At 34.0% G+C, this 22,863-nt stretch overlaps 2 protein-coding genes across 7 annotated transcripts in view; one reads left to right on the forward strand and one right to left on the reverse strand.

The window, feature by feature from the left end:
- The window catches only part of CNTRL (centriolin), an 85,398-nt gene extending 67,167 nt beyond the window's left edge, over nt 1-18,231 (forward strand). For all 6 annotated transcript variants that reach the window (XM_031954216.1, XM_031954213.1, XM_031954214.1 and 3 more), the window contains 14 exons: nt 93-257; nt 2,695-2,854; nt 3,177-3,292; nt 3,382-3,599; nt 4,796-4,953; nt 7,687-7,760; nt 8,770-8,958; nt 9,928-10,153; nt 11,805-12,010; nt 13,598-13,738; nt 14,427-14,702; nt 15,274-15,336; nt 16,593-16,802; nt 17,793-18,231. In XM_031954216.1, coding sequence (XP_031810076.1) covers nt 93-257; nt 2,695-2,854; nt 3,177-3,292; nt 3,382-3,599; nt 4,796-4,953; nt 7,687-7,760; nt 8,770-8,958; nt 9,928-10,153; nt 11,805-12,010; nt 13,598-13,738; nt 14,427-14,702; nt 15,274-15,336; nt 16,593-16,802; nt 17,793-17,813 — 2,223 coding nt within the window. In that variant the 3' untranslated portion in view covers nt 17,814-18,231. The remainder of the gene's footprint in view (nt 1-92; nt 258-2,694; nt 2,855-3,176; nt 3,293-3,381; nt 3,600-4,795; nt 4,954-7,686; nt 7,761-8,769; nt 8,959-9,927; nt 10,154-11,804; nt 12,011-13,597; nt 13,739-14,426; nt 14,703-15,273; nt 15,337-16,592; nt 16,803-17,792) is intronic.
- Nucleotides 18,232-19,691: 1,460 nt separating this feature from the next.
- Nucleotides 19,692-22,863, reverse strand: part of RAB14 (RAB14, member RAS oncogene family) — a 28,936-nt gene continuing 25,764 nt past the window's right edge. Inside the window, exon 8 of the mRNA XM_003757082.4 lies at nt 19,692-22,371. Within this exon, the coding sequence (XP_003757130.1) occupies nt 22,194-22,371 (178 nt within the window). The 3' untranslated portion in view covers nt 19,692-22,193. The remainder of the gene's footprint in view (nt 22,372-22,863) is intronic.

Consider the following 22,863-nt stretch of genomic DNA (forward strand, 5'->3'; position numbering starts at 1 on the left):
GTCCCTGAGTGATAGCTGTATCAGTAGAAATTGAATTTGCCAACTTCCGTCCTTGGATTTTAGATGCCTTTACTCTCTTTTTTTCCTTATAGATATCAGCTCAGCAGCAGGAAATGTTGATTTTAGACATGCATTTAACTCATAAGAAGGAAGAGCTACATTTGCTGCAAGTAAGTGTGACCAAAGCAAAAGCTGATCTCCAAGAAGCCCTCGACTTAGGGGAAAAAGAAGTGACAGAGAAACGGAATCAACTTAGGGTAGGTCTTTAGATATATTTTCTTCCAAAAATCACAGTACCATGTATTGAATTTACTTTAGCTATTTTCATTTGACTTTTTAAAAATTGTATAGTATATAGACTCCTAAGATTTTAACTCATCTGACGCGTGTCCAGCCAGAATATTCTATCACTTTTGTTCTTTGGACTTCTATTTCCTCATCTGTAAAATCCATCTTTAATATTTTGTTCTGTGTTATGTCCTTCAATTGTAATATTCTATGTTCTAGTAGTATTTTCTAGGGTCCCTTTCAGCTTGTTCAAGCCTCAGATATAAAGAATAAATTATCCATGTCATTCTTATCAATTACACACCTCTATCCTTTTCTTGATTTCTAAAATAATTGATACAGCATTTACTACAAAGCCTGCCTTTATCACTGGCTCCAATCCTCCATTATGGGAGCTGAGCTCTTCCTCCTCATATATATTTCAAAAATCCTTTCCTTTACAATTACAATATTGCAGTTCTCTATTAACTTAAACATTTGTTATCCATTCTTCCTCTCCTTTCTTACTCCCTTATCCCCTCCCCATACATACTAGACAATAAAATCCATGGCAATAGAAACAGTGCCTTATTTATTCTTTTTTTTTCCTTCTTAAAACACAATTTATTGGTATCCTATATTTTATGTCATGATTTCTTCCATTATCTTTCTCTTCCTCTTCTTCCTCAATAGATATCACATATAACAGATTTTTTTAAAGGAAAAAAAAGCGAGAAAGATGATTTTTTTTAAATAGTTAAACCAGTCAATCAATACATTTTAAAATGTGAAAAGATATGCAATGTTACATATCTGTGGACTCCAACTTCTACAAAAGGAGTGAGGTGGACATATCTTGTCATATCACTTCTTTAGAACCATATGCTTTTTTTTTTTTTTCTTACACATAAACTTTTAAAGATGTTTTTATATTTATGTTCTGTTTCTTATATTCTCAGGTATAACTTTCCATCCTTCCTCCTATATAACAAATAGTGTTTTTAGGGAGAAAAAAAATCCACGCAACTAATCAATACATTGAATAAGTCCAAAACTATATGCAATGTATAACATTTTTGCCTCCTTATCACCCTGAACAAGGTAGATTGGATTGTCTTCTCATATGTCTTTAGTCCTATTTGGTTCTTTATAATTTTGTTACATTTTTTAAAAAATGTTTTGTTATGTTAATTGTCCTATTTACATGAACAATTAACATACTATGGATCTAGTTACTGTTTATATTATTTTCCTAGCTCTGCTTAATCTTCATTAGATCAAAAAGATTTTTTTCATGCTGTTTTGTATGATGTATCACACATACATAATACATTAAGATTATGTTACAATTATTTACCAGAGTTTATTTAGCCATTTCCCAATTGATAGGCATCTACTTTGTTTTCAATTCTGAGTTATCAGAAAGGCCTGCTATAAATATTTTTATGAAATACATAATGACTTTCTTATTTTCAAGGCCTTTTTGGGTTATAAGCCCAATAATAGTCTGATTAAAAGAGTATGGCAAATCACTTTATTTGTATAATTCCAAGTTGCTTTTCAAAATGGTTGTAACATTTCACACCTCCACTAACAATGTATTAGAATCTTACCAACACTGACATATTAATCTTGTATCAGCAATGAAGTATAAGTAAGCTCAAAATGATTCTTCAGTTCTCTGATCCTGAGTGGTAGCTTTGCAAATAGAAGTTGAATTTGCCAAATTTTGTTCTTGGATTTTAAAAATCCATGTCTCTCTTTCTATACAACAATGACATTTTTGTCATTTTTACCAATTTTCAGGATGGTGAGGTGAGGTTGTTTTGATTTTCATTTTATTTATTAGTGACGTGGGAGCATTTTTCATGTGGTTATGAATACTTTGCAGTTCTTCTTTTGAGAACTATTTATATCCTTTAACTATATATCTATTGGGAAATGGCTATTTTTAAATAGATAGATAGATAGATGATATATTTTAAATACTTAACCCTTTACATAAAGAGAAATGAGACGTAAAGATTTTTCTTCCTTTTAATCCCTTCTCTTTTTATCCTCAGTGCATCTTTTATAATTGCTTCTATGTCTTGTTTGGTTAAGAATACACCTCCTAACCATAGTTATAAGAGGTATATGATCTTTTCTCAGTTTTCTATAATATGTTCTTTAATATTAAGGTCATATAACCACTTCCTTATTCATCTTTTGAACAAGGACCTATGTCATATGATCTTGTCCATAGAAAATTATAAAAATATCAAGGAAGAAGGAGTAATCTTTGTCCTCAAGGAGTTTATAGTTTGAAAAAAAATGTTAAAATTTTCATGTGCATTTATTAGTAGGCCTTACTTAAAGGAACTTCTCATCATAACAATCTTCTTTTTCTCCTCTTCCCATATAACCTTTGTTATTATGTTTGTACAGGAAATAAAGTCTGTCCTGGAAGAACTGAGTTTTCAGAAAGGAGAATTGAATGTCCAGATAAGTGAAAAGAAAACACAACTCTCACTCACTAAACAGGAAATTAGAAAAGAAGAGGAAATCCTTCAAGAACTTCTAGGAAAAATATCTAGACATAAAACAGGTACATTTAAATTGCTATGATCATGGACAATATAGTGGAAAGCACAGTGGACAAGGAATCTGAAGAAATAGGTGTAATTGTTGACTCTTCATTTGTTTGTTGTGCAACCTTGGGTCTTAGCACTTTATTTCATTGAGCTTATGTACAAAAATTCAAGTCTAACATTTTGTAATCAGTGTGTTAAATATCTACATTCTAACATTCCCTATTCCAAGATCTATTCTAGTACTAAGATTCCTTCTAGCTAATTCTCTTAATTTTGTAACCTGTGGTCTAACATACTCTAATCTATATTATTCTTTGTCTTGTTTCTGAATATTAGAAATAAAAAATTTTGTGGACAAATTTCAACATGAAAGCAGTGAATTGCAGATCCTAAAAGTTCAACGTAACCAAAAAGTGACTGAACTAGAGAAGACACAAATTGAATTGCTAGAGGTAAAAAAAAAAATCTGGATGACTGGCCTTTGAAAACCACAACCTTTTGGTTCCTCTGAGCAATCTATATTCCATATCCTCTCCCCTAGGAGAAACTGGAATTGGAGAAACTACAGCGCACAGCTCAGCGCCAGAGAGAGGAAGTCGAGTGGCAGAGACAGCTTCTGGAAAAGGAGAAACAAGAAATCTGCCAGCTGACTTCAGAAATATCCACATTGCAGGCCAATGTGGAAGCTTTAAATGAAGAAAAGGAAGATCTTGAAGAGCATTGTGAAAGTTTGGAGAAAAAGTTGGAACAAGCCAAAAGGTAAGAGAAGGAATTAGGAAATGATGAAGAACATTTCTGGAATGCTAGGTCACTCCCAAAGTATGATAATTGTTCCAGGACACCTTCACACACACACACACACATACACACACACACACACACAAAATACCACACTGCACCCTACTTCTTCTGGAGGATTTTGTGTATGGTTTTATAAGGTTTTGGTTTAATTCACCTTCTTGAAGCAGTTTGGAAAAATATCAGTACTAATAGTCATAATAACAACAATGACAACAATAATAATAGTAACAGTAGAGCTCCTTTCATATATACCACTTTAAGGTTTAGAAAGTCCTTAACGAATCTTATCTCATTTTATCCTTTTAACTCTGAGAAGGTAGATACTATTGCTTTTATAGATGTGGAAATTGAAAATCTGTCAACTGAGATTGACAGAATTAATTTGATCAAGATCACACAGCTAACAAATGTGCCTGAGGTCATATTTGAACTCAGCTCTCCCTGCTCCAGATCCAGCATTCTACATATCCATTGGACTTAAAATCAGAATATCTTTGCTCAGTTATTGACACTTGTATTCTTAGCTAAGGAAGAAAGTCACTGATCAGTCTGAATTTTAGTTTTCTCATGTGTTAAAAGTAATAATATTATTTATGCTACCTTCTTGATAAGCTTGTTACCTCTCTGGAATTAATAAATGTATTTAAAAAAATAAAAAATACTTGGGAGCCCCAAAATGGTTTATAAATGTGAGCTTCTATTTTTGTTGTTGTTATTCTCCAACCTAAAGATAGTGTGGAATCACTCTTCAAAATAAATATTCATAGGCTATTAGAGTTAAAACTTAGAATATAGCACCTAGGATGTTAACTCAGTAAGGAGACCATAAAGTATAGAATATTCTAATACAGAGAAAAAAGATTTAAGATATCATCTAATCTAATCCTCCTCATTTCATAGATAAGGAAAATAAGCCCCACAGAGATGAAAGGGACTTGCTTAAGATCACTTAACAAATTTGTGGCAGAATTAGACTTAGACTTTCCTGTTGTTAATATGATGCTCTTCCCACACTACAGTAGCTGCTGTGAGGACAGAGAATCTTCCTCAGCCTTCATAATTGCACATTATTAAAACATAATACATGCAAAATGATTTTTTCTGCCTTTTGTGTTGGATTAGTCTGTTTCTGAGTTTCTCTCTATTCTTGGTAGAGTGTTAGCAGCTACAGAAGATAGTAGCAGAATAGCAATGTCTAACTTAGAGAAGGTGGAACTGGATGTCAGGAAATTGCAACAGGAAGTAGACCAGCTAAACAGAGACAAGCTCTCCTTGCACAAAGATATTGCCAGCATGCAACAGCACCTACAAGGTAGGCAAAATATGACAAGGGAATATCTAACTACACTCAACTGTACCCTCTAACTATAATACAATATCTTCTCAACTCAGCTTCTTAGAATCTTTGACTACCTTCAAAGCTCATCTCATGTACCATCCCCTGTGGGTACTAATCTTTGATTACCTATCTCAGTTTTAGTACTCTTTTCTTCCTTCTCAAATTATCCAGTATGCACTAAAATTTATATGTCATATACTCAAAGTGGAATATAAATTCCTTGAAGGCAGGAACTAATTTTTATTTTGAATTTCTATCTATCACAGAGCCTTATACATAATGGGTACTTAACTGGTTATTGGATTGATTTGGAATTTTCATAAGATATATCTCTACAAGTGATAAGAAAGTGAAGTTTTCTAATGTTAAAATATGCAAAACAAATTTTTAAATGTGGAAAGTCTCATCTATCATCAGAAGCTTGGCCACTAGTCTGTTTTTTTTTTTTTTTTTTCATACTTAATGATAAGATAAATACAAACACAAAACAGTGTTTTGTTTAAGTGGTTTTCTTTCCCATTCTATAGTGATACAGTGCTTGAATAGCATAAAAGGGTATAGACTGTAAGATTTCAGGTTAAAAACTACACTTAAGATTTCAAGCTTACTAGTGTGAGCAAGTTATTTCATTTCTTTGAGTCTCAAGTTCCTTATCTATAAGATGTTATCTTACCTCTGTAATACTGAAACTACCCAACCAAGGATTATAAAGAACATACTTTGTAAACCTAAAAATGCTATATAAATGTTACTAAGAAAACTATGCTGTTATTATACCATTTACAAATGTTAATTTAATTATTGATATTCTTTATCATGAAGTTTTTTTTAACTCAGTTACCTCTATAGTAATGTATTGTAAATGAGACCAATATTAGAAAATGTCCTATATGGACTCTGGTCAAAAGTTTATCACTAAAAAGGCATTTAATATAGGAGCAATGTGAGAAAAACTTGGCTTCTCTGATCAGTAGAGTGAGTGATTCATGGTAATTCCAAAGAACTCAAGATGAAAAATGCTATCCAGTTCTAAAGAGAATTGATCCACTCTGACTGCAGGTTGAAGCATATTTTCCTTCACTTTTTCTATTTCTCTAGCACTTTCCTCAACAGCATGGTAAATGTATAAATATATTTTCTGTGGCTTTATATGCATAGTAGATATTGTAGTTCTTCCTTCTCAATGGGTGGGGGGAAAATGAAAGAAAGGGAGAAAATTTGAAATTAAAATTAATTTTTTAAAATTTCTTAAAATAATAAAGGGAATGGTTTCAGAAGAAACAAAGTAAACTTCAGAACAATTTATACAATAATATTATAAAGATAATGAACTTTGAAAAACTGTGATCAATACAATGATCAACCAGAATTACAGAGAATTTAATGATAAAACATGAGACCTAATGGAGTACAAATTGAATCATATTTTCTTTTTCCTTTTTTTGGACATATCTAATGCAGAAATTTGTTTTTCATGACATACATATTTTTGTAATAAGTTTTGTTTGTCTTGCCTTCTAAGTAGGTGAAAAAAGGGATAGAGGAAAGGAAATAATTTGAAACTGAAGATAATACTGAATTTTAAAAAATAATAAAATAGCTACATAGCTCAGATAATGGACAACAATTGGCCTACTGAATAAATGAGATTCCATGGGACCATAGTAATAATACCTAAAATTCACTGGGATAAACTAGTGGTCTAGACATTCGGAGAAGAATGGAAGTAAAGAACAAAGAATTATTTACTCTAGTGTTTAATGGATCTAAATTTCAATCATGACAGGGACAAATTCTAGTTTGGTGTTGTTTTTATTCTGAACTTAATTAACAAATACCACATAAGATGTACATATCTGTACTTAAAGTACTACCATATTTAAAGCAGAACTAAAAATGAAGATGACATGTACAGCTCCAAATCTGTGCCATGTTTAATTTGTTTCTCCTTCCAAGTTTAACAACAAATATGTTATTTTCAGAGATGTCCTGCTTGTCTGTCTCTTGACCTTTCTTCTTTGTTGTTCTATGTGTTTTTTAAATACTTCAGTGACCTCCTTTTCTTAATTTACTTGTTTTTCAATTTTGCTGATCTTTTCATTGGCCCTTCTTTTTCCCAAAACCCCTCCCCAAAAGACAGAAAAGCAAAATCCTTATATCAAATATCCATAGGTTCCTGTGCAACAAGTGAAGTGTTCGGTTCTGCACAAATATATTGTATCTAGGACACACTGTGACATATTTAACTTGTATAGGACTGCTTGCCATCTGGGGGAGGGAGTGAAGGGAGAGGGGAGAAATCGGAATAGAAGTGAGTGCAAGGGATAATGTTGTTTAAAAAAAAAAAAAAAAAAAAAAACTACCCAGGCATAGGCTCTGTCAATAAAAAGTTATAATAAAAAAAAAAAAAAAAAGTTAATGGGAAAAAAATATATCCATAGCCAAACAAAACAAACCCCCATGTTGAACATGCCCCAAAATGTGTATCTTAATTTAGCACAGTGCCTCCAACACTTAGCACAATGCTTGGCACATAGTAGGTGTTTAATTAATGTTTGTTTGGTTGAGTGTATCTAAGGAGGAAAAGTTCTAATAAGATTATTAGACTGGGTATTTTTACTGGAATAGTGACAACTCTTCTAAAAGCCTCACTAAGCATTTCCTGTTTCATAAAGTGTTCATAAAGTGAAAAATTCTTTGTTCCAGCAAAAAGAGAAGAATTAGACACCCTAAAAGATGAACTAACTGGTGTTCAAGATGAGTTGAAGCTGACAGAAGAGGTAATTATTAAGAGTATAATCTTGAGGAGGGAAAGGGTAGGATTTTAATCTTTGAAATCAAGCAGTTTTGGGTTTGAAACACAAACCCAAAATATGAGCAACTTTGGCTTTTTTTTTTTTTAAAGTATCAAGTCATTTTAAGTATACAAACCATTGAGTTAAATTAATCATTCACTATGTTCATCCCTCATATAATATATAGAGAAAAGATAATAACAATTTAACATTCATATTTTGAACTTTACAAAATACTTTTTATATACATTTTTACATATATGAATTCCACAACGAACTATTAGCCTAGGAGGTGAGCAAAGTAAAGGTTATTATTCTCATTTTATAGCTAAGGAAATTAAGGACAGAAAAGGGAAGTAGTTTGCCTAGTTTAATTTGTGGCAGAGCCACGACGCACAATCCTGAGTTTGTGGATAAAGGCATAGAATACGTCATGGGGAATAACATGAAATAAGACTAGGAAACTAAGTTGTTTGTCCCCTACTAGACTATAAGCTCCTTAGTAAAGGGATTACATTCAGTACTTTTGTATATGCCATTGTAGCCTAACCCAGGGTTACAGGTATAGCAAACGTTTAATATACAGTTGAATTAAAATGTGTGCCTTGATAATGGTTAATAGACACCAATATCTATTTGGTGATTAGAGATTGCTAAGCTTTATAGTGTAATACTTCTAATTCTGTTTACAGAATACTTTACTCACAATCCTATAAAAAAGGGTAGTACAAATATTACTTTCAGTTTTATATATGGGAAAACTCAGATTCAGCAGCTCAGTAATTTGCTTAAAATCATACAATTAATAAGTGTTAGAAGTGAAATTTGAACTTATATCTCCTGGCTTCAAGTCCATTACTCTCTCCATTATACCAGTATTTGTCTTTTGAAAAGTCATTTTTTTAGTCAGAATTTAATAGGTAACTTCATAGTGAAGATATTTTGCTTTTGGCAGTTGTATATAATTAGTTCTAAATTTTCTCTTCATATACAGGATCTGGAATTGACTTCACAACATCAGACTGCATTGCTGAGTGAGCAGGATGGCCTGAAAGATGACATCAGTGAACAGAAAAAGAAGCTCCAAGAATGCCAAGAGCAAGGAGAAAAGAAGCAGTTGCAACTACAAGTACTTCAGAGTGAAATTGAAGAAAGAAGACTGAGACTTGCACAACAAGAAATGGTAAATGAGAGTTGATGGAGTAAAGCTCCATATCACAGGAGTACCCAAAGAATCTGTGTTTTGCTAAGTGTTGGGAACTTTTTTTGCCTAGAAATCCTTTTACCAAAGCAGATCACAGTCTATCTATAACTTAGTAATAAGTCTTTGGAACTGGTGGAGAACACAGGTTAATGAATTGGGAAGGCCATAGAGCCATAGAGATCAAATTTGAACTCCTCATCTTTTTTTTTTTTTCTCTCCGAGGCATTTAGGGTTAAGTGACTTGCCCAGGGTCACACAGCTAGGAAGTGTTAAGTGTCTGAAACCAGATTTGAACTCAGGTCCTCCCAACTTTAGGGCTGGTGCTCTATCCACTGTCCCGAACTCATCTTCTTGATCTAGCCTCCTACTCCCTATGCCACACTGTCTCTTAAATGTAAAATATACTTCAGGAAAACGTGAAAAAATTCTATCTGGACAAAGGTTGCTAATAACTAACATTCCTTACCTCTTGTTTCTAAAAGAACACCAACTAAAAAAGAATGTTTTTATTTCATAAAATCTTAGAATTATTGAATATCAAGAGGTCTATAATAGACTCCATTATATGGCTACTTCATTATATAAAGCCAGAAGTCTGACCTTGGCCCTGTATTGTTTGACATTTTTATTAGTAACTTAGATAAAAGGATGGGTGGTATGTGGTGGTATATCAAATCTTCTGGGAATGATTACTGACTAAAACATTGAGTACAAAATTCCAGATACAAAAAGGTCTCAACAGACTAGTGTTAATGAGCTAAATTGGATAAGTCAAAACTTAATAGAAATAAATATATGTTCTTTTCTTAGTTTCAAAAAAACTTCACAAATATTAGGTGGGAGTTGCTTGGGTTGAACTAAAAGGCGTCTGTGGTTTCTACTAACACTTAAGTTCCCTGAACTCTTTATTACATCAGGCTCATTAATCATCTATCAATCTGTGTTTAGCATCTTTGTCAAATCCAAAAAGAAATAGAAATTGAAGAAGAAAAATTAGAAGCCTGTAAAGCAAAGCTGAAAGATCAGCAGCAATTGCTGGACTGGGAGTTGGAAAGTCAGAAAAACAAATTGGAACAAGTGATCTCGAAGGTAACACTGGCAGAGGAGCGAATCAAGACTCTGGAAGAAGAGGAAAAATGGAGTGCAACCTTGGAGAAAACACTAAACCAGACCAGTAAGTGTTACCACATGATTCATACAGGCCCTACACAGTGACCAACAGGAGTTAAAAGTGAGTTTTGAACACATAAAAGGAGATCAATATCCCATTCTAAGATTTAGTACTATGTTAATAGAGCATAATAAAACAGTTTCTTTAAGAAAAAGAGGAAAAGATAATCTCAGGGTTTTTTCCATGAATTGTATTTTCAACAGTTTTGATTTGAGATCTTAGAAAATATTTAGTCTAACCTGTTCATTTTACAAGTGAAGAAACTGAGGTCCTAAGAGGGTCATTGAACATCATCTTCCTACCTTAATAAAGCACTTTTCCACTTTTAAGATATTTTCTTAAATAAGAGGAAAAAATTATACATCTTCCTTTGCTGCTTCATTCTCCTTGGCTTCTTGAAGGCTATGTCAGTGGAGTTCAAGCTGTTGACAGTTTCTGCATGGTTAAAAAGGCTTTTCAGATATGGATCATATATAGCTGTCATGCAAAGACCATCTTGGCTAGAGGCGGAGAAAAAAGAATATGTCTTTATCTTATCTTTCTCAGCTACTTTATTAAAACATGGTTTTATTTCTTACTAACAACTGACTAGGATTTCATGAGCAGTTTGGGATTTTCAGCAAATTACTAAAAATTCTAAAAATCTTTAAGAAAGCTGCTTTTGTCATATAATTGCAAGCAGGATCATCCTATCAAGTTTCTTCTGTGACAGTAAACCTCCATTAGGTCTTTGAGAATGAAATACCTTATACTGTCTGAAATATCTTCTCGGGATTTCTAGGATGACTTTTTGTAGATTAAACATTTTAGATGTAAGATGATGAGAAAGGTGCTACTATGCAAAGTCTGTAGGTCTTCAAAAAAGCCATTCGTTGAGGTAGCTAGATGGCATAGTGAAGAGAGCACTGGTCTTGCAATCAGAAGGATTTGGGATCAAATCTGGCCTCAGATACAACCAGCTGTGTAACCCTGGACAGATCACTTAATCTCAATTCCCTCTTCTCCCTATTCTCCTACATCCCTCCGCCCCCTTCCCCCCCAAAAAAAGCAATTATCATAAGGCACAAGCAGTAAGCGTCTTTGCACCTTTCATCCTGTTAGAGCTGGAAAGGACTTTAAGAACCACAAAATAATAATCATAGCTAACATTTTTTAAAAATAGTACTCTGTACTATGCTCAGTGCTTTATAATTATCTCGTTTGATCCTGAAAACCACTCTGAGATAAGATATTTATCCCCATTCTACAAATGAAGAAACTGAAGTTAAATGACTTGCCCAGTGATATAACTAACAAGTTGTGAGTTGGATTTGAATTCAGGTCTCCTTGACTTTGTGCCCAGTGCTCTGTCCACAATGACCTACCAGAGACTATCAAGAAGATAAAGACTATTAGGCAGGAAAGAGCTTCAGAAATCACCTCTTCTAAAACTCATTTTAGAGAGGGAGGAGCTTGAGATCCATAGAGAGACAGGAGCAACCCCCAAATCTTGTAGTTGGTTGGTTGCAGAACCAAATTAACCATATATAAGCACTCATGTTAGGGTTTCATGTTGCAGGGATTTGACAAGACTTGAGTTATGTAATCCTTTCCACTTGTACCAGATTCCCATGGCTGTTACTAGGCTAAACTTACTCAAAAATTTTTATTCCAGGACTTCAACTCTCAGAACGTGAAGAGCAATTAATAAAAAAAACAAGTGAACTCTTGGCTCTGCAGCAAGAAATGGATCTCTCCAAAGCTGATATGACCCACCTGCAGAACCGTCTCCGATTTGAGAAAGAGAAAGCTGAAAAACAAATTACAGGCCTGAAGGAAGCAATCAGGACCCAGCGGGCCCAACTGGAAAAAGCCCTTCTTGTATGTACATCATTGTCTTTATTTTCTGGCTTTGGATCCCAGAGCTACACAAATCAGACTGAGGGGTATCTTTGTTAGTGTCTCTCCTCTTCCCTTTAGGGAAAAGACCATATTGAGCTAGTTGAATACTAGCCCATAGTCACTGGGATCCAACACTAACCACAGATGAGTTTCATGTAATATTCAGGGTTATTCTAAGGAACTGTAGTCAAGAATTTTGTCTTGGGCCTTAAGATTTAGTAGTGCATAGGGACTTTAGATATTTTCTGGTCCAGTCCTTAGCTCTGGAGTCAGAAAACCTAAATTAAAATCATGCCTTTGAACCTGTGTGACCTTGTGAAAGTCATTTATCCTGGCTGGGCCTCTGATTTATTTGTAAATAATGAGCAGTTAGACTAAATTATCTCTAAAGTATCCCATGTAGCAGAGATATTAAACTTGAAGAAACACTTTGCAAAACTCTGGGTACAAACAGAGCAGAGCCAGGTATTTGACAGAAACAGATAAATATGACATAATGTCAATTGTTGGTTTTCTAAGTCAATATGAAACCCACAGTTATCTCTATTTGAATTTGACACAGATTTAAGAGAAAGAAAGATTTTTCCAACTTCGTGTAAAATTCAAATCTTGGTCCTTTGCGTTCAGATCCAATGTACTTTCCCTTGAATCCTCCTCTTCAAGACTGAGCTCAAGTGACCAAGCTCTTCTTTAAAGAGGCTTCATCTGATCCCGTCCTCTTCCCTCCCTTTTGTCAGACTTATTTGCGCCCTTCACATTCTGCTTTATATGAACTTAAAGGCCTACATCCCATTTATCCTTAAAAGGTAGATACTATAGCATTTACATTATAATATAGCATTTATATCTTACAGTCTAATAACTTCCCTAAAGTCAACACAGTAGTTACAGAGGCAAAATTTGAACCCAGGTCCTCAAACTCCAAAACCAATACTCTTGAATGTATATATATCCCTGTACCTAGCACATTACTTTGGCATATAGTTGGTGCTTAATACATTTTTTAATTGAATTGAAATCTCCCATGCTACACTGCAATAAGATGGTAAATTTTTAAAATAATAAACATAGCTTAAAAATAGAGGAGTGTTAATTTTATTTTCAGCCCTAAAATAGTCTTTTGTTTACATAGCACATTCATTATCCAGAGAGCACAGTATGGTATTCTAGGAAGAATCTCAGAATTAGAATCAGGAAAGAAATTTAACTTGTCAAAAGGAATTAACTTAATTTTTAAAGATTTTTTTTGCTGCTATGATTATTTTTATATAATATCATCCCTACTCTATTGGTTATAAATCTGAAGCCTGAGTAAGAGAATATGTGGAGTCTGGAATTATATTGATTTCAGAGCTAACTATCTAGCTCTCTATACTATCAAATACTGTTTGTTTGGATAATGTTTTTTTTTCTTGCCACCATGGTTGAAATTTAGTTTCAAACTTATATAGAATGAAAATAATACTTGTACTACCATACAGAGCAGATGAAGAAAGTTCAAGAGTAAATCCTAAAGTGTTTGTAGAAATGTTGGTTATTGTCGTGGTCACTTAACTCTTTTTACAGGATCAAAAACATGAGAACAGTTGTATGCAGAAGGAAATGGCAGCAATTGAGCAAGTTGCACATGATAATCATGAACGAGCCAAACGCCTAATGAAGGAACTTGGTCAGATGCAATATGATTATCTGGAGCTCAAAAAGCAGGTGGAAGTTATCCTCTCTGTCTCTGTCTCTCTCTTGCCCATTCTGTGCTTCTAAGAATTATTCCTCACTGGCATTAGCCAGATGTGAACCTTCTTAGTTTCCTTTTGTATTATAGTTTACTATGTGCCCATTTCCCCATTAGATTGCAAGTTCCTTATAGGCAGGGGGAAAGCAAGAAAAACCAGACTGGCATCCCACTGGATATACATAAATCTTTTTTATCTCTTTCTTACTTTTTTTATCTGCATAATGAGATAATTTAATCATTTGCCTCAGAGGGAATGCAGACTGTACTCTGTAAACCTCAAAGCACTATAAAAAATGTTATTGTTAGCATTACAATTCATTTTCATTTTTCTTATAATACCTAGCACATTGCTATGTACTAAATGTTTAACTTGAATACAGGACTCATAATAACTTCCATTTATAAGATTTAAAATTTTCCTTATAAGAAACTGTACTAGATAGGTAGAATTTTCATTCTCAATTTAGAGATAAGGAACTTGAAACTCAAAACTGAAGTAACTTGACTAAGGTCACTGACTAGTAAATGTCAAGTTTGGGACATGAAACAAGTCCACTATTTATTACATAAAGCTTAATGTAAACCAGTTCAGGGAAGCTGAGTGAATCAAGGCATATCTTTCTTTTTTAAAATTATGCAACTCTTTTGATTACTGTTTAGCTAAAAAATCAAAAGGATTTGGAACAACAACATAAGGAAATTGATGCAGCAATGAAGCAACTAAAATTAGAAGTAAAAAGTGAACTCAGAACTGGTCTTAAGAATTTCAGCCAGTCTCTTCCAGAGTCACTAGAAGATCTGGAAGCTATTTTTGAAAATGCAGAAACCCTCGAGAATGAATTGGAAAGTCTGAAAGAGAACTTTCCATTTTCTACCAATGAGGAGCGACAACATTCTTTTGAAGAGAAGCTAAACTTATCTAAAGTTCATATCATGGTAAGCATCTGATTCTTGCTCCATATGCTTCATCTTTCCGGTTACTTTGTTATTAAGCTATTTTTTAAAATTCCTCTCCATATGACCCACAACATGCCCTACCCTTTCTCACCTTATATGTATTTTTAAATCTGTACTCTTCCTTTGGCCCTCCAAAGTTTACCCTCTCTTCCCCTCGTAACTATTGAAATCTTACCTATCTTTTAAAGCCCAGCTCATATACTTCCAAGAAAACTCCCTCCCTCTCCCTTCATCCTGTTCATAATGGTCTAAGTATATACCCTTTGTTTTAACCTTTAGAGTACAAATCTTGCCTTATCATAATTGTGTAGCTGCTGGGACCTAGCATAGTGTTCAGTACAATTTTGATGAGGAACTAGAACTTTGATTTCATCAGCAGAGAACTCCTAGTTGGGAACCAATGCAAATGAGCAATTTTTCTACAATTTATGTCACTGAAAAGGCTTCAATTTTAAAAACAAAAAATCCAAGGCCTACAGGGAAGAGTGTGCAATTTGTCAATAGCCAAATAAGAGTGTTCATTTATGGCTACTTTTTCCCCTTTACAAAGGAAGAGCACTGGCGTGGAGAAGCAATGAGAGAGAAACTACGTCATCATGAAGACAGACTCAAGGTTGTATTTTGTATAAATACTGTATGAGTCACTAAAGTATAGAAGCATTAAGATCATTTCAAAGTGGAAGGTAGCTTAAGAATCCATCCATTCCCATTTTAGAGATGAGGAAACCGAGGTCCAGAGAGGTTAAAGGCCTTATCTCTAAGATCAGAGCAGAGGGTAAAAAGAATCAAAGGACAGCTAGGGGGTGCGTGGAGTCAGGAAGACTCATCTTCCTGAGTTCAGATCTGGCCCGACACTTATTAGTTCTGTGACCCTGGGCAAGTCACTTAAGAAAATGTTATCTGTAAATTAAGCTGGAGAAGGAAATGGCAAACCTCTAGAATGCGTTTCCCAACAAAAGCCCAAATGGGGTCATGAAGAGTCAGACATGATTAAAAAACAACAAAAAAGGTGTTGAGCCAATATTTTTATCCAAGCCCCCTGACTCCAAAACTAGCACAATTTCTATTACATTCTGCCACAGGAAAGTATTTTAAGTTGAAGCACTAAATGTATCCATTATTGATTCTGGATTGTTAAGATAACATGTAACATTGAAAACAATACTGGATTTAGTCATGGGATCTGACTGTAAGATGACTTTGGCGCTCATCAGTTTATAGATGAAGACACTAAAGCCCAAAAGATGAAATGACTTGATCAGTTAAGATAGTAAGAAGCTGACTAGGGTTCTAGTTCTAATTCAGGTTGTAAGATTATAGATTTATTTAGAGTTGAAAGAGACCTAAGACATTATCTAGTCCAGTGATTCTCAAAATGTGCATAGTCCAAAGAATCCTAGGATCTCTGAAATCCTTTCAGGGTATTTATAAATTCAGAATTAGTTTTATTTCTAATAAGATAAATTATCTATAAATATAATGACAAAAACCACTTTTGGACCGATCCTCCATAATTTTTACTAATATAATATAATACTGAGAACAAAAGTTTGAAACTCCTTTATTTTATACATAAGGAAATGGATTGAGTCCAAATCCACTGTATTTTCAACATCAGTCAGGAGGTTTGGATTTAGAGCTTTGGAAGATGGTACCAGATTTTTATATTATCAAAATTAGGAACTTGGGGAGAAAAAGACCTTGGATTAGATTGAACATTTAGTTCAAACCATTCATTTTACAGTTGAAGAATCTCTTCCAGGGGCCACTGATTTTGGTGTACCTTTGCTATTTAGCATTAAAAAGTAATGTTTATAGTGCATTTGACAGCTCATGTAAACATTTAAGTTGCAACAAAACAATTTTCAGGCCCAACTTCGTTGCTCTATGTCCAAGCAAGCAGAGGCCTTAATGAAAGGCAAACAACAAACAGAAGGCACTTTACATAGTTTGAAGCGACAAGTTGATGCTTTAGATGAATTGGTTACCAGCACTACTACAGATTCTATGTTTCTGGCACCCAGCTTGTCACAATTGGAAGTTTCTCTACTTGAAGATTCTCACCTCACAAGGAACCAGGTAAGAAACACTTCTTTGGAACCACTGATATCCAACTTTTCGTGATTTTCAGGTAATAAATGTGGAAATATTTCAAAAAGACTGAGATAAATTGTCAACAGAGATGTTCTTATTTTATCCATTGATATGTTCAAAACGGGAGTTTATATCCATGCAAATTACAGAAGGTATATATTCAATTTAAAACAAGCATATTTTGGAAATGAACTTGTTCTTTCATTTTCTAAAACATGGAAAATTATGAAAATTTTGCAAAGACTGACCTGGACACTATGTTTTGGGAAATTAAAGGAATTAAGGCTGTCTAGGTTGAGGAAAGGTCAAGATTTGAAAAGGGTGTCATAAAAGAATTTTAAGTCTTTTCCTTAGTCCTAATAGGCAGAACTAACAGCAATTAGGGGTGGAGTTGCAGAGAGACTCTCACCATTAAAGAGAAATAAAAAGTCTTTAAAACTCTCCAAAAGAAAGGGGGAATGAATATAAGCATTTATTTAGCATTTATTTATGTGCCAAATTAAGACTCTTAAAATTGTAATCTTAATTGATAAAAAAAATTAGGGCATTTCAAGAGGTTCTACTTTACTAGAAGTCTTCAAGTGGAAATTTTATGGCCAGTTGGGGATTTTATACTAGGAAATACATGCTTCAGGCAGATTTGTTGTAGATGTTCTTGTAGTTTCTTCGAATCTGAAATTTTGTGGGTAAATCAAGATTAGTAAAATGCCACAGATTCTATTGCTACAGTCAATTCTTGATAGTAATTTAAAACCCAAACTTTGTTACATTACACAATGATTCTAACTTTTGCAACTGCATAAGTACCTTTCAAACAATGGGAAGATTCCTGTAACTTTGTTTCTCCATCTTCCAAGTACTCTAAAATGTGAGCTCTCTTAAAAAAATGTTTAGCTGACCATTTAAATTTTACTTAAACCATATTTTTTTTTTTGTCATTGTTCAGTTCATCCTTTCTATTTTGTGTGTCTGCAGGGAAGGGCCTTGTCACAATGACTTGACCACAAGAGACTACCTGGAACGTTTTGCCTTCCACACCTAAGGAAATGCCTACTACCTCCCTAAGTGGCAAGTCAGAGTCCCTCTTATCTGACCTTGCTAAAAACCAACTCAGATTCAGGACATGTTTCATGCTACAGTGTAAAGATTTTTGTAAGTCATTTGTATATGTGGAAATATCAATGCATAGAATTCAGACTGTGTGAAGCTAATACCACAAAGTTTGGTTTTTTGTTTTTGGTTTTTTTTATAAAACAAAGCACTCCTTTGAAATACACTTTGCAGAGTATGAACTGAAAAGTCTGTACTGATATAGCAGAACACCTTGCTGAATTTAAATTCCTCTACACTTGTTAATCTTATCAAGTTTGTGTTTTGTGTGAAATATATTTTCATATAAAAAAGATTAAACAAATTTGTCTTAAGTGCCATTTTTGTATAGGAATATCAAACCACTTCTAATTCCCAATGAATCACATAATCTTAGGTTTAAACCTCAAAAGACCTTTAGGGATTATCCACTCTCTCATTTCAGAGGAGGAAACAGACTCAGAGATACAAAAAAATAAAGCAGTTTGCCCACAATCACTTAAGATAGTGAGGAGCATTGTTATTTCCACTGTACCCATGCTACTTAAAGACATTTTTCTTAGTTTCTTAAAGTACAGCCTGAACACTAAGAATCTGCTTTTACATATCAAAGAGGACAAAAAGATGTACTCTTTATTTTTTAACAGCATCATATTTCCCCATTTCTTGACCTTAGATATTTTGTGATATCACATACATTAGTGAAGACTTAAGACTAAAAAACTAAAACACATAAACAACAATTTTCAAATGTATTAGACACTTAGGAGAGGAAACTGAATCTTAAGCATCATACACAGGTTAATCTAATCCCCTTAGCTTTAGTCCCACCTTATAAAATAAGTGACTATTGTATTTTTTTCTTTCACATTTAGGAATCCAATACAAGCTACCTCATTGGCTAGAAAATCTATGCATCTAGGTATTTGTATTTCTTCTGAATTGTATGAAAAAAGTCGGTTTTAATTTCAGCTCTAGATCTGACCCAATAAACTAATCCCACTCCCTTGTTTTACAAATACTTGTCTAAATCATCTTTTAGGCTAATTCTTTGAATACTTCCTGAATCTAAGTCTAATAGAACACAATAATTGGGTGAATCATATTCAAATCAAATTTGAAATAGAACACAATAGATTTTATCTGTAGGTACTAAGATGCTAAACCACAAAGAAATGGGCTCATTTCAAAGAAAAAAACTTTATAAAACCATAATTTTTGACACTGATTTAATGTTTTCAAAAGATCTTAAAATGATCTTAAAATCAAAAAGGCCCCAAAAGTAATATAATCTTCATTTTACAACTGAGCAACCTGAGGCCACCTCTGCTAACTTCCTTAAGATCACTCATTCCAGTAGCAGGGAGCAGAATCCATCCCAAGTCCTCAGACTCCAAACCCAACATCTTTTCTCTTGTACCCATTCAGTAGGATTAGATTCCAATAAAGACTTAATTACCTCAAACTAATAATTGAGTAACATCTCCATTGTTTGATGCAGCAAACTTGAATTTTTTTAAACACAATTAAATTTAAACAATTTATTGTACAATGAAAGTACTTGAACATTGTACTGGAATGTAATCTAATAGAATAAATAGGCATTGAGCACCAGATACAAATTGGGTCTTCCTTGCAGGTGCTACAACAAACAAAACTTAAAACCAGTGAAGCAGTTTACTACTAATGTGTAACCCATGTCATAATTTGCTATTGTTTTCTTCTCTCCAACCAAACTCTCAATTTAATTCCTAGAAATTAAGGCAAACAAAACAATTCCAATTATTCCCACTTTTAAGCACCCACTTTTATTAAGAGGGGTCTATTATACATGCAACTAAGAACAGAATTTGGCCCTCAACAGCTTCTTTTTTTTTTTGAGACTACCAGCACTGCATATAAAGATACATGGAAGATCATTTTCAATTGCCATTTTCTCTACAAATAATGAAATCCAAACTCCAGAGCTCTAAGACTTAGAAATAATCTGGTTAAAAGTTAACTAATAATGCCATTTCATTATGTTATCAATAAGGAGTCTGGCCTGGCAACCAACAATTTTTATCAAGCCAAAATCTTGATTGTGGAATGTCTAAATCTTATAGATCTATAAATAAAGCAACTAATTATAATTTAATCTAGATACAGGTACTTTATTTACAAATATTTAGATTAATAGCATTTTGTTACATCAAATGAAGAGTACAGCAGTCTGAACAAATCCTTCTGTCACAGAAACAATTAAGACCCACTGCAACTAACTTGGGAGTCAGGGTATCGCACCTAAACAAGCTGTATCTTTAGATCGTGATTTCTACCTTATGTCCCAATGGGGGTTTGTGTGTGCGTGTGTTTGCGTGTGCTATACACACGCAAACACACGCACATTTATATATACCAGTAGGTCATGGTCCCTGGGTGAACCCCTTATGTGCAACTGTTTCAGCAAAATGGAGCAACCGTAAATTCAATTGTATTCACCAATCTACATCAGGAATCTAATATTATTTTGTTTTGTTTTGTTTTGTTTTAAAAAAAGACAAAAACAAACAAACAAAAAAAGGACAGTGCATAAAATTATCCAAATCCTATCATCTGCACATTCCAGTTTTGGCTTTTTAACAATGACTATACAATATTCTAGTACCACCATGTTTTTACAACTCTGACAAATAGAGAATTTCACCTTAAAAGTCTGCAACAGGGATTTAAAATGTGTACTTGAAACACTGCAGTTTTGCTAAATGCATTATTTCTAACAGGCCAAAGTTTACCCAGCAGTCTTCAAATAATAACTGCATCCAAGCTTTCTTTACATAAAACAAATTTTAAATTAGTCCACAGAAGGGAAACACTTGATTGGCCAAACTAGCTAGTGTAAAGTTTATCCTGTCAGTATATGCACTGAAACACCATTAGAAATACTTTCCCTTTTACAAAACTACTTATGCCAACATGGCATAAAATGGCCCCCAAAGCTTTAAATAAGAGGGATCATATGACTGAAATGATTTCACTGTAGTGCTAAAAATGCACAGTTTAAAATCCCCTAAAAGCAGACCTGCCATTCTGGCTGTCCAGTTCAGAAACTGACCACTCCAAAAAGATAAAGGTATAAAAGCTTAAAATGTGCAATAATAAACCCAGCCTTTTTTTTTTCCTATACAGTAAGGCAGGAAATGCAGCCCAATAATGCAAAAATGTTTACAAAAGAGAAAAGCAGGTTAGCACATTGTTGATTGCACAAAAACAGGGTTAAGAGAACAGCAGATATACCGTAGTGCAGAGGTGGAACAAAGGCAGCAATCGTTAAGTACTGATAGTGTTAATTCTTTCCAATTGGGAGCTCTTCCCAGCACAATGTTCCCTGCCAGCAAATGAATGCTCCAAAAACTGCCAGGGATAAGGAATTTAAGCCAGTATCACTTAGTGAAATGCAGTTGTGTCTATTTCCTTGTGTTAAATGGGAAAATAGGAGGAACATGGTCACATATAAGTCATACTGTACAAACTGGTATTTTATTATATACTGTTCTAATGCCAGTAATCAATTTATTTTCTTCATTAAAATCATATACACAGAATGTATTTGTTAGTTCAGTTCCTTCAAATTTTATACATATTTACGTTCCATTAACAAAGAGATAAAATGGGTTGGGAGGAAGAGCTAAAGCTATTGAGCACAAGAAAAAAGATAAATGGATATTTTCCCTGTGCTAGGCTAAGACAGAAGTAAACGTACATACCCCTGCAAGAAGAAGGAAAAAAAAAAAAAACACCCACCCAACAGGGAATTTTCTCCAACAAAAAGATGCAATTATAGAACCCCTTTCCTACTGTCAGAAGTCATTTCACAGCAAATAAACTTATCTGTTATAATGGACATACTTGGAACAGTTAGAAGTGGGGATAAAGACTTAAGAGACCATTAAATTAAAACTGTCCAAGATAAACAAAGCCCTGCAAAAAAAGTTTAAAAATCATGAGTCCAGCATCAGTGCTCAGTTTAAATCATGTATTGGTGACATAACTATCACAAGGACAATCAAGGGGGGGAAAAAAAAACTTCTAGCTTTACCATGCAGGAGAGGTTTATTACTCTACTTGCCTTTGAGGACCTGATTACATCTAAAGTTGTTTAGCAGTTTAGTATTGTGTTAACCTGTTTTCTCAGCAGAGTTTTTAAATCAAACCCAGTAAGATGTACAGAAGACAAGGAGGCAGTAAAAAGTGCTGCTTCCAACAGACAGAGGTGAAGTCGGAAATGGGACTATGGCATTGAGGTCACTAGCAGCCACAGCCTTCTCTCTGAGGTTGGGGTTCACTGGTTAGCCGTCCACCCTGCGGAGCTGAAGGTTTGTGCTGTACCCCAGACTCTGCAGCATTCAGATCCAGACTTCCATCTTGAATATTCTGATAGATTTTCTTGGCAGCTTCCAGGAATGCATCCTCTACGTTCTCTCCCCTAAACAGAAATTTTACAAGATCAATGGAGAGCTGTATTCTCCACTCTTTCTTCACCACCCAAAATTCTCCATGCTTGTTTACCCTTTCCATAATCACTCCCTCTTTGAAATCTCATCTACCATAATGCTATTACTTCAGCCATGGCTTTCTCAGCATACAAGTTGGTGTAAGGAAAAAACACACCAAAAAAGTGTCCTCACAGAAAAAAGCACAGATAGACTTAACTACATTAAAATTTTGAGGCTCGGGTAGAAGGGCAAGAAATAAATACACAAGAAATAACAATACTAGAATTGAAATTAAATGTTATCTTAACTTAACTACATTAAAATTTTGAGGCTCGGGTAGAAGGGCAAGAAATAAATACACAAGAAATAACAATACTAGAATTGAAATTAAATGTTATCTTAAAAAAAAAAAAAAAGGTAAAAATTATTATTTTTGTTCCTTCCTATTCAACAATTTTAGCTCTGGCTATTTCCATGAAAGG

This window comes from Sarcophilus harrisii, chromosome 2, assembly GCF_902635505.1.
Source record: "Sarcophilus harrisii chromosome 2, mSarHar1.11, whole genome shotgun sequence".
In the NCBI taxonomy this organism is placed as follows: Eukaryota; Metazoa; Chordata; class Mammalia; order Dasyuromorphia; family Dasyuridae; genus Sarcophilus; species Sarcophilus harrisii.